Source organism: Pristis pectinata, chromosome 1, assembly GCF_009764475.1.
Source record: "Pristis pectinata isolate sPriPec2 chromosome 1, sPriPec2.1.pri, whole genome shotgun sequence".
Lineage (NCBI taxonomy): Eukaryota > Metazoa > Chordata > Chondrichthyes > Rhinopristiformes > Pristidae > Pristis > Pristis pectinata.
This window is the reverse complement of record NC_067405.1, coordinates 113963615-113976535: the sequence shown is the minus strand read 5'-3', so window position 1 is coordinate 113976535 and position 12921 is coordinate 113963615. Positions and strand designations below refer to the sequence as shown.

General features: G+C 41.9%; 1 protein-coding gene across 2 annotated transcripts in view; it reads right to left on the bottom strand.

Moving 5' to 3' along the window:
• Positions 1–3735, bottom strand: part of gch1 (GTP cyclohydrolase 1) — a 36396-nt gene extending 32661 nt beyond the window's left edge. Inside the window, exon 1 of one of the 2 annotated variants that reach the window (XM_052026340.1) lies at positions 3283–3735. In XM_052026340.1, coding sequence (XP_051882300.1) covers positions 3283–3631 — 349 coding nt within the window. In that variant the 5' untranslated portion in view covers positions 3632–3735. The remainder of the gene's footprint in view (positions 1–3282) is intronic. The other variant, XM_052026348.1, reaches the window with a different exon arrangement.
• Between the last annotated feature and the right edge of the window lie 9186 nt (positions 3736–12921).

Here is a 12921-nt window from a genome sequence, read left to right as displayed (position 1 = left end):
GTGGTTAAGTTACTAAACTATCAGCGAGAGACATTAGTTTGCATTCCACCATGACAGCTGGGGACTTTAAGTTTCAATAATTACATAAAGGAAATATGGAATTTTTAAAAAAGCCAGTATAGTAATGTTAACCATGAAATTGTCAATTTATCATTTAAAACCACTTGGTTCACTAATGTCATTCCTTACCTGGTCTGGCTTATGTGCAACTCCAGATCTAACAATGTGATTGGCTCTTAACTGCTCCCTTAGTTAATGGACAATTGGGGGTGGACAACAAATCCCAGCAGTTCCAGTGACACCTACATTCCATGAACAATGAGATTTTAAAAAATCTCATCTCCTAAACAATTCTTCAGCCAAATAACAAAGTTGCTCTTAATGCCACATGCTGTTATTTTTGTCAACAACCTCCTACAAGAAATGTTATCAAATGCATTCCAAAACTTCATATAAATAGTATTTGTCAACAAAATCACTTATCTAACACGATAGGCACCACCGTAAGAAAAAAAATCAACTCGTTCTGTTAAACTATCCCTTTAAAATTCAATGCTGTTCCTTCAGTTGACTGTTCCTTTATGAGGTTATCTTATGCATGAAACAGTGCAATCCTTGCATGAGGGAGAGAACAGGAGGTCACATTCTCCAGAGAGCATGTGTGCAGGAGAAAGCAAGAAGAAATAAGGCACACACTCTGGGACTGCAAGGAGGTGCAAACTACAATCTGCAGAGCAAACAGGTCACAAATTCTAGAACACAAGGCAAAAATTAATTATATACCTATCCTTACAAAGTGTAATCTTATTAATGTTGTTGTAAGCAACCATTGTAATACATTGTTGCAATCCTTTGGTTAGTAGACTTAAAAACAAATTAATTGGATTGAATTTGATTTAACATTACATCAGCATGTTTAAACCACTGTCTACACTCACCACAGTACTCTATTGAATAGGTTTTCAAAGAAGAAATAATTCAGAATCCTCATTTACACATACCCTTTGAATAGATACCAACACACTCCCCCACTCCCCCGCAACACCTCCCCCTGCCACCACCCAGTCCAGTTCTGAATTCTTCTCTCAGTCCTACCTCACTCACTTCCAACACTTAAAATGTTGGTCTTTTCTCTTAGCTCAAATGTACAATGACACAAATGATCAATTAATTATAGTATAACTTTAAAAGGAATCCCCAAATACATTTATGAGGATAATAGTAGGTGAATTGGTTGACCACAGTATTTTTAGGTCAAACAATTATGACAACAAAGTATTTTCTCATTTCTTGTAAATGAAAAAAGTATTGCTTCCTCTTATTGAAGCAATACAATTTTGAAATCTGTTGCAACTAACATTACTCATTGTATGATTCACAGGCTCTGATGAAAGTCCCTCACATACTTAAAGTAATGGAATAATATTTGGAAGAGTATGCCATATGTTCTGACAACAGGCACATTTCTCCAACAGAAGTGATGTATTAATCAGTGCTTACAAAGGAGGACTGACACCTCTGGAATAAAGTAGAGGATTTAAAATGATCTAGATTGTAATAAACATACATTTCTTTCTTTAGAATAACAGACTAGGGGTTATCTAAAGAGCTGCACAAGATGTTATGTCTAAGACCATACCTCATTAATGTCTTATGCACTCATTGCCATCTTTCACCACAAGTTGTGTTGAAATTTTGCCTTTGACATTATAAGTCATAATAGGGGACCTAAAAATGCATTCTTGCCTGAGTTAGAAGGGTCATGTTCAGGCCCTTCTCCAGTCAACCCCATCAGTAAGAAGCAAGTGCTGACTCTGAATACCAGCCTGATGTCAGCAGGTGCATGCCCAATTACAAAAAGGGCTTTGGCTTTAGAGGAAGTCCACGAAGGAACGCATATGCAAAGATAAAGATCACATGGATGGCAAGAAGGAATTGCAGCTATTAACTCATTAAAAAATTAGAAACACAAAGTTAAAAAAATCCTTCAAGGTTACCTATTTGCTCTCAATCTGGTTCACACATTATAATGAGAAAATATAAAATTTAAAACTGTTCAGATTCAAACATTGCATAATGATTGAAAAATCAGAAAGTAGACCTAGAACTAGATCATCAAGCCAATATAACCTCTCAAATAAATCCCCACTTTATTTTGAAGGAGTGTTTCAAACTACCACAAAAATTTACTCTTGGAAAAAAAATTGCCAAAACAAAAGCAATGGAGTTTTAAAAGTACAAATGCTAAATGTTTTGATGAGTCATCCTGGGTATAGGTGCACAATCAAATCACATAGTGTGGACGAGAGATCTAATTGATGGAAAACGGTTTAATTGCAATCAGAAATCACCTTTCATCAACTTAACCCATGTAAGGTTAGCCTAAACCCATCAATGCGACTGACGGCATTTTCTTACAAAGTCATATATCCCACCAACCACATCAAATGATCCTGAAGAGATATTCTTCTAAATTAATCCAGCCATCATTGTCGACAAGTGCATCTCAACAATAAAACATAAAGCCGCTTACATGTACAACCAAAACAAAATACAGCACACTTTCCACATTGCCTAATCTTCTTGCTTCCCTGCAAGAGGGGAATTCGCAAACCAATTTAAAATCACCAGATTTGTCATCAGGTAGTAATAGGAAATTCACATTTCTGGAACAGGGGAGACTGCTGAAACAAAAGTGAGATGGAGACATGTTAAATAAGAACGCTATCAAAAATTAATTTAAAAATCCTGGTAAACTGAGAATATTTGTTAAAGTCATGCCCTTCACTGTGTGTTTCGATGTACGTGTGACTAATAAAGTTATCTTACCTTAAACTGTTGACAGTTTAGCTTCCTAGAGTTTCAGTATTAGGCTGTTGCTCAGAGAATAGTTTTATTTACCACAAACACCTTGTTAATTTTTTTAGACAGCAGGAACCAACCTCCTCCACCTGAACACTGAACGCTATGTTCGAGTCCAGATGGCCAAGTGCATTCAGGGGAGATGGTACAGTTTTTTTTTACATTTAAAAACTAAATGGGGATCGTGTTGTTCCAACGCCGCCAACTGCATTGTGTTCAAAATTAAACTTCATTGAGCAGGAGGGCGAAATCAAATGGGGTTTGATAGACTGAAAAGGCAGTCTTTGACAGTAGATTACCAGTCATTCAAAACCAGCAACTTTCCAGGAAAGCAACGATCTGGAAAGTCCCGATTATCATCAGCGAGAGAATACAGAGCTTTTTGTTTAGTTCGCCACTTCCTCCTCACGTAATCCCTACCTGAAATCTTCTCTTGGTAACCTTTGGTGAAGAACTGCATGGCGGTGGCGGCTCTCCACGGCGTCCGCAAGAGCCCCTGTCTCCCGGGATCCTCGCCCAGCCCTCTCAGGATAGTCGAGTACGCAGCTTGCAGGCTCGGCAGGTTCATCTGATTGTCTTCGGTGCTGCGCGTCCGCTCCTCCTTCCACTGACCGGCCGCTCTCGGCTGCGCCGACCACTGCGGCGGCTCCGAATGCCCGTTCAGCCAGCCGCCCGTTTCACCGCCAGCGGACACGGGGAGCCTGCCCGACCCGGTACCGCTCAACACCACGGCCTTGCTTCCTTCAGCGAGCTGCTTTGCGTAATCCATGAACGTGTGTGTGTGGGGAGGGGAGAGGGCGGGGGGGAAAGGATGTGATAGCACCTTGTGGAGAGGCAGATGGATCTACCCGCTGTAACAAACCGCCAGCGCTCGTCTAAACACAAGCCTGGGGCTCCTTTAATACAAGCAGGTTTCCAGCGGTGCCCTGTCATTGGCTGCGTGGATGGCCGCTCCCCCACTTGCAGAACACTCATTCATTGAGCACTCGACTGAGATTAGCAACCAGACCGCCCTAGCTCAATCCCAACCGTAGCTGTCATACCAGGGCAAAGATCCCCACCAAACCAGTTTGATAAATTACACTGGTTTGATTGCCTATCTTCCTCTAAATTAACCCCGTGCAGATGGATGTGGTATTCAGAGACCGCAAAGGTGGTTGTCTAAAGATAGAGCGGGACATAGATCTGGAAACGTGGGCGGAGCCGTGGCAGATGGAATTTAATCCAGAGGAGTGTGAGGTAGTGCACTTTGAATAGTCAAATTCTGGTAGGACATGCCAGTAAATGGCAGGGATCTTTGGAGCATTGATACACAGAGAGGCCTTGGGGTACAAGTCCATAGCTCGTTGAAATTGGCAACACAGGTGGATAGGTTACTGAAGAAGGCATCCAGCACACTTGCCTCCATTGGTCACCGCATTGAGGATAAGAATTGGGACGTCATGATGCAATCGCACAAAACATTGGTTAGACAGCAGGCAAGGGTGTTGTGTACAGTTTTGGTCACCAAACTATAGGAAGGATGTGGTAGGTGTGGAGAGAGTGCAGAAAATATTCACCAGGGTGGTACCTAGAATGAAGGGCTGTAATTATAAGGAGAAATTGATTAGGCTGGATTTATTCACACAAGAATGTAGGAGGTTTATATAATTATGAGGGGCATAGATTGAATAGATAGAATCTTTTTCCCCAGCAGCAGGCACGGCCAGAACTAGAGGGCATAGGTTTAAGGTGAGAGGGGAGGAATTTAAAAATCCATAGGGTGAGTTTTTCCACACAGAGGGCAATGAACTTCTGGAAAGAGCTGTCAGAGGTTGTAGAGACAGATGCAATTACAACACTTAAAGGATGTTTGGACAGGTATTGGAATTGGAAAGGCACAGAGGGATTTGGATCTAGAACATAGAACAAGTACAGCACAATTCAGAGCCTTCGGCCCACAAAGCTGTGCCGAACATGTCCCTACCCTAGAAATTACTAGGCTTACCCATAACCCTCTATTTTACTCAGCTCCATATACCTATCTAACAGTCTCTTGAAAGACCCTATCGTATCAGCCTCCACCACCGTTTCCAGCAGCCCATTCCACGCACTCACCATTCTCTGAGTAAAAAAACTTACCCCTGACATCTCCTCTATATCTACTCCCCAGCACCAATTCAGCCCTGGGGAAAAGCCTCTGATTATCTACCCTATCAATACCTCTCATCACCTTATACACCTCAGTCAGGTCCCCCCTCATCCTCCGTCTCTCCAAGGAGAAAAGGCCGAGTTCCCTCAACCTGCTTTCATAAGGCATGCTCCGCATTCCAGGCAGCATCCTTGTAAATCTCCTCTGCACCCTCTCTATGGCTTCCACATCTTTCCTGTAGCGAGGCGACCAGAACTGAGCAGAATTCTCCAAGTGGGGTCTGACCAGGGACCTATATAGCTGCAACAATACCTCATTAATGCAGGATCTTATGCAGGAAAATGGGATTAGCGCAGACAGATGTCAAGGAGTCATATGCCAGAGATTCCCAGGAATCACTGGGAATGCTGCATTCATCTGAGACTTTGAGCACATCCTTGAGTCCTTTCCTCTGTCTACCTGGTAATCTTTTCCCACAACAGAGCTCAGAATAGAGTGTTTATTTTAAGAATATGGTGTTGGGCCTGTCCAAAAAGAGGTGACAGAGTGTAACCAGGGCCTCACTATTGGACATGAACCCGAGTGAGAACAAACCATCTGGAGTATTTCTGAAAGCAATTCTATTGCATTGGGGTTCATAATTAACTGTAAGTGTTATGTTGTATTTCCTTTGTAACACTTGTAAATAGCAGTCTAATAGGATTGCCATGCTTAATCTGGCAACTGGCTCCATCCAGTATGGCACATTGTGCTAGATAATGTTATCTATTATTGTTTCAACACAGATTACTCAAAATGTTTCTGCAAGTTTTGGTTTTCTTCTCGCTACCTGAAACTTCAAGCGGAAACTCAACCTCATCATATCCATTTGCAGATACAAGGGTATATAGATCATTACAAACTGGCATTTAAATGACATCACCTACTGCAGCATGGGAATTATATTGTATATCATAAGCTAAAGAACAGGGTGATCTTGAAAGCAAAGTCTGTAGTTACAGCTAACTAGGCAGGTTATACTCGGCCAAGACTGGGAATGATGAAAAAGATTTTTATATACAAACATACATGCATGTCCTTAGGAACATTTTCTTCAGAAATAGCTACAACATGGCAAAATTCTTGTATGGTACATTTTCTCCTTGGAAAACTGAGCCGGTCTCTTGGGAGTGAGTAGCTCAGTGTTGTGAGTTTTAAGGTAGCTAATGAGGCCAATGTGGGAACCCCAGATTCTTCCACATTTGAGGCACATGGTGGCTGATAGGGCAGATGGGTGGGTAGGTGGTGAGACGGGTACACTCCTTCTAACTACTAAAAACAAACCAACTGTGTGCTCCTGATCCATGATCTCAAGGTCTCAATTCCATTCCAAGCACTCCTCCTCCACTTTGAGCAGTCATTTGCCAGAGATTCTCAGGAATCAGTGGGGACGCTGCGTTTTTTCTGCAAGGCATTACGCACATCCTCAAATCTTTTCCACGGTTCACCTGGTATTCTCTTCCTATGAGAGAGCTCAGAATAATGTCTATGGTCTACTTTTGAGTTATGGGGTGGATATATGATAAATGTTTGTGTCTGAGGGTTGAGTTTGTTAAGTATTAAAACTAATAGATGGCTAAATGGCCTGGGAGAAGAGGAAATACTTCAGACAACTCAGACTTCCATTTTATATTTGACAACTTCAGAGCTCTAAACAGCAAACACTGTCTAAATAATAGTTTCACAGTTTCAAAGTACTCTGTTTCCTGTATCTGAATTCTATTCAGCAACCTAAATGTAAATTTCTTTTAACTACAATTTTTTTCAATTTCCTTTTTCAGACTGGTAGATTATTAACATACAGTGGCATGCCGAAGTTTGGGCACCCCTGGTCAAAATTTCTGTTACTGTGAATAGCTAAGCAAGTAAAAGATGACCTGATTTCCAGAAAGGCATAAAGTTAAAATATTAAAGAAATGTGTCATCTTTAAGATTACTTTTTTATTTCCATCTTTTACAGTTTCAAAATAACAAAAAAGGAAAAGGGCCCGAAGCAAAAGTTTGGGCACCCTGCATGGTCAGTACTTAGTAACACCCCCTTTGGCAAGTATCACAATTCTAAATGCTTTCTGTAGCCAGCTGAGAGTCTTCCAATTCTTGTTTGGGGGATTTTCACCCATTCTTCCTTGCAAAAGGCTTCTAGTTCTGTGAGGTTCTTCGGCCATCTTGCATGCACTGCTCTTTTGATGTCTATCCACAGATTTTCGATGATGTTTAGGTCGGGGGACTGTGAGGGCCATGGCAAAACCTTCAGCTTGTGCCTCGAGGTAGTCCATTGTGGATTTTGAGGCGTGCTTAGGTTCGTTATCCTGCTGTAGAAGCCATCCTCTTTTCATCTTCAGCTTTTATTCTTAAAAACAGATGGTGTGATGTTTGCTTCCAGAATTTGCTGGTATTTAATTGAATTCATTCTTCCCTCCACCAGTGAAATGTTCCCCGTGCCACTGGCTGCAACACAAGCCCAAAGCATGATCGATCCACCCCTGTGCTTAACAGTTGGAGAGGTGCTTTTTCATGAAATTCTGCACCCTTTTTTCTCCAAACATACCTTTGCTCATTGCGGCCAAGAAGTTCTATTTTAACTTCATCAGTCCACAGGACTCGTTTCCAAAATGCATCAGGATTGTTTAGATGTTCCTTTGCAAACTTCTGACGCTGAATTTTGTGGTGAGGACACAGGAAAGATTGGAGAAAAAAGGGTGCAGAATTTCATGAAAAGAACACCTCTCCAACTGTTAAGAATGGGGGTGGATCAATCATGCTTTGGGCTTTGTTGCAGCCAGTGGCATGGGGAACACTTCACTGGTGGGGAGAAGAATGAATTCAATTAAATACCAGCAAATTCTGGAAGTGAACATCACACCGTCTGTAAAAAAAAAGCTGAAGATGAAAAGAGGATGGCTTCTACAACAGGATAACAATCCTAAACACACATCAAAATCCACAATGGACTACCTCAAGAGGCACAAGCTGAAGGTTTTGCCATGGCCCTCACAGTCCCCCGACCTAAACATCATCGAAAATCTGTGGATAGACCTCAAAAGAGCAGTACATGCAAGACAGCCCAAGAATCTCACAGAACTAGAAGCCTTTTGCAAGGAAGAATGGGTGAAAATCCCTCAAACAAGAACTGAAAGACTCTTAGTTGGCTATAGAAAGCATTTACAAGCTGTGATACTTGCCAAAGGGGTGTTACTAAATACTGACCATGCAGGGTGCCCAAACTTTTGCTTCGGGCCCTTTTCCTTTTTTGTTATTTTGAAACTGTAAAAGATGAAAATAAAAAAAGTAATCTTGCTTAAAATATTAAAGAAATGTGTCATCTTTAACTTCATGCCTTTTGGAAATCAGGTCATCTTTTACTCACTTAGCTATTCATAGTAACAGAAATTTTGACCGGGTGCCCAAACTTTTGCATGCCACTGTATATTCAGAAGTATACCCAAGTAAAAATAGTCAGTTTTTTGGTTCCCATTTATCAAGAAAAAGATATTACGCAATTTCCTAATGCAAGTTCTGAAGAACATGCATGAAGAAACCTTTGTGAGATTACAGAAATTCTTCATTGTGGCTCCTTACACAAGAACAAAACTTGTGATGCACGAGCAACAAAAACTAAGTATCAGTCCTAAACCTATCTTCCCCCCTTAAATTATATAAATCTTTCTTATCCACATGGCGATTGCAATTGCATCCAAATTCTAAACTTACACCAATGCAAACTCAACCCATCCACGAGTTGCACAAGGATAGCTCAGTTGCAGCATATTCTTGAATTTTACCTAACTGCATGGGAAAATAACACAAAGCACTGGAGGAACTCAGTGGGTCAGGCAGTATCTATGGAAGGAAATGGACAGTTGACGTTTTGGGTTCAGATGCTTCATCTGGACTGGAAAGAAAGAGGGGAGATAACCGGCATAAAATGGTGAAGGGAAGGGGTGGAACAAGAGCTGGCAAGTGATAGGTGGATCCGGATGAGGTGGGGGGAGGGGAGGGGAGGGGAGGGGGGTGGTGGGTGATAAGGCAGATGAGGGAGGGAGGAGAGTGGGAATGATGTCAGAGGCTGGGAGGTGATAGGTGGAAGTGACAAAGGGCTAAAGATGGACTCTGGTCGGAGAGGACAGTGAATGGGAAAGTACATGGTTTTCCCTGACAGTGTCTCAGTAAAAGGATTACACCTCAGTTTAGAGCTAGGAACCCAGAAGATACAACAGTCTGCAGCACACTGCGGGAAAACAACATAGTTAGCAAATTTCTGCTGTTTTCAATTCATTCAAATAGTCTATGCCCACGCCTTAGAGGTAGAGTTGAATTCAATTAATAATAAGACAATAAAAACTGGAACCTATTCCTGTCCAAGTGAGGAGATACAACTTTTTTTAAACTCCTCAATTCCCCTGGAGCATGCCTTTGTACTGGAGATGGCAAGCTGGACAATGCCACCTAATAATTTTATTTCTTCTATTCTGCTCCTTCCTGGTGTTATTATTCTGTCAGCAGTCCAAAAAATGAGAACTTAAATGAGAAGGAATGTGATAAAGAAAAAAATAACCTCCTGATTTAAAGCAGTTTCTGTTTATGGGTATCCAGTTCTGCACCAGATGTTTTTTTGGAGCAACTTGTTGATGAGCCCACCAGGGAGTCGGCTGTTTTGGATTGGGTGCTGTGTAACGAACAGGAGGTGATTAGGGAACTAAAGGTCAAGGAACCATTGGGAACTTGTGATCACAATATGATTGAGTTCAGTTTCAAATCTGAGAAGGAGAAGCTGATAACTGGTGTATCGATATTTCAGTGGAACAAAGGAAATTACAGTGGTATGAGAGAGGAGTTGGCCCAGATTGATTGGAAGAGTATGCTAGCTGGAGGGACGGCGGAGCAGAAATGGAAGGAATTTCTACAAGTAATAAGGAAAATGCAGGACAGATATATTCCAAGAAAAAAAGGTTTTGAATGGAAAAAAGGCACAAATGTGGATAACGAGAGAGGCGAAGGTTAAAATAAAAGCAAAAGGGAGGGCATACAAGGAAGCCAAAATTAGTGGGAAAACAGAAGACTGGGAAACTTAAAAACCTGCAGAAAGAAACTAAGAAGGTAGTTAGGAAAGAAAAGATGAATTATGAAAGGAAGTTGGCAGATAACATTCGAAAGGATGCTAAGAGTTTTTTTAAATATATAAGGAATAAAAGAGAGACACGTTGATATAGGACCAATCGATAACGGTCTGGGAGAGATTATAATGGATGATAAAGAGATGGCAGAAGAACTAAATGAGTATTTTGCATCGGTCTTCACTGTGCAAGACATCAGCAATATACCAGTTAGTCAGGGGTCTCATGGAATGGAACTGAGTTCAGTTAAGATTACTGGAGAGGAGGTGCTAGGAAAACTAAATGGGCTAAAGACTGATAAGTCTCCCGGACAGGATGAGGTGAATCCCCGGGTTCTGAAGGAGGTGGCTTTAGAGATTGCGGAGGCATTGGTGATAAATTTTCCAGGAATCGATAGACTCCGGCATGGTTCCGGAGGACTGGAGGGTCGCAAATGTAGCTCCACTGTATAAGAAAGGTGGGAGGCAGCATAAAGGAAATTACAGACCTATTAGTCTGACATCAGTGGTGGGAAAGTTATTGGAATCTATCCTCAAGGATGAGGTTATGGAATACCTAGAGGTGCAAGGCAAGATAGGTCCTAGCCAACATGGTTTTGTGAAGGGAAGATCCTGCCTGACCAACCTACTGGAGTTTTTTGAAGAAATCACAGGTAGGGTAGATAAGGGAGAGGCGGTAGATGTTGCGTATTTAGACTTTCAAAAGGCCTTCGACAAGGTGCCGCATAAGAGACTGATTAATAAGATAAGAGGTCATGGAAATACAGGTAGGATAACAGAATGGGTGGAGCATTGGCTGGTTGGCAGGAAGCAAAGGGTGGGAATAAAAGGATCTTGTTCTGGTTGGCTACCGGTTACTAGTGGTGTTCCACAGGGGTCGGTGTTGGGGCCACTTCTTTTACCTTGTACGTTAACGATTTGGACGATGGAGTAAATAGTTCTGTGGCTAAGTTTGCGGATGACACCAAGATAGGTGGAGGAGTAGAGAGTATTGAGGAGACAGGAAGGTTGCAGAGAGACCTAGATAGTTTAGGAGAACGAGCAAGGAAATGGCAGATGAGGTTCAACGTTGAGAAATGTGCAGTTGTACACTTTGGAAACAGAAATAAACAGGCAGATTATTATCTAGAAGGAGAGAAAACTCAAAGTATATAAGTACAAAGGGACTTGGGGGTACTCGTGCAGGATATCTTAAAGGTTAACCACCAGGTCGGATCGGTGGTAAAGAAAGTGAATGCTATGTTGGCATTCATTTCGAGAGGTATAGTGTATAAAAGTAAGGAAGTGTTGATGAGGCTCTGCAGGGCACTAGTGAGGCCTCATTTGGATTACTGTGCACAGTTTTGGGCCCCATATCTTAGGAAAGATGTGCCGATGTTGGAGAGGGTTCAGAGGAGATTTACGAGGATGATTCCCGGAATGAAAGGGCTTACGTATGATGAGCGTTTGTTGGCTCTTAACTGTACTCACTGGAGTACAGAAGAATGAGAGGGGACCTCAGAGACATTTAAAATGTTGAAAGGACTGGACAGAGTAGATGTGGTCAAGCTGTTTCCCTTGGTGGGTGAGTCCAGGACCAGAGGGCACAATCTTAGAATTAGAGGGTACAGGTTTAAAACAGAGATGAGGAGAAATTTCTTTAGCCAGAGGGTGGTGAATTTGTGGAATTCCTTGCCACATATAGCAGTGGAGGCCAGATCATTGGAGGCATTTAAGGAAGAGATAGATATCTAAATAGTCGGGGTATCAAGGGATATGGGGATAAGGCTGGAAATTGGGGTTAGAATAGTGTCGTTCCCCCCCCCCAATTTCTCATTTCTTTTTTTCTCTTTTCTTTGGAGCAGACTCAGTGGGCCGAATGGCCTACTTCTGCTCCCTTGTCTTGTGATCTTGACAAATGAGGTCCCTTCCCCAAAATATGAAATTGTGGCCATCTTGGCCAGAGGGCTCTTTTACACACTTGTACATGAAAATCATGATTAGAAAAGTCCAAACTGTCCAAAAATCTTGCCCCAGGTAATTACTGGATGACCATATCTAAACATCCTTGCATCACCCCCAGCCTATCTCATCTCATACCTACTCTTGATGGCAGAATCAAAAAGTAAACCTGAATCCAAAAAGGGATTAAAAAAAAACTGCAAATCATCAGGTGATCAAAACCAATACAAGAGATCATGGACTACATATTACTTATAAAGACACTTACCTTTCAGATGAATTCAGACTCTTGACAATCAGCAGCTGGTCCAGATTCTTCATAGCACCCACTACATATTCTGCCTTAGTAGTCTCCAACCTGACTGCATCAACATTGATTTCTCTAACTTCTGGTAACCGCCCCCCTCTGCTTCTCCCCCTCCCTTTATTTTCCCTTATTCCTGTGACTCCCTTCTCTCCCCCCCCCCCCCCCCGCTGCCCTCATGACCTGCCCACCTCCTTCCCTTTATTCCATGGCCAACTGTCCTCTCCTATCAGATTCCTTTTCTTCAGCCCTTTGCCTCTTCCACCTATCACCTCCCAGCTTCTCACATCGTTCCCATTCACCCTCCCCCCTCCCCCACCTACCGCAATGTTACAACACTAAGACACATTAGGAACAATATAAAATAGGCTTATCCATCTAAAGTATTTACTATTCATTTTAATTACATTTTATATTCTCACAAACATGGAAGACAGCTCCTTGTTAGATATTGCTATTAGGTGAACAAGGTTCTTCCTTAAATTGTAAAGATTAGTAATATTAAGAAAGTTGTAGAGCAAATGCAAAATG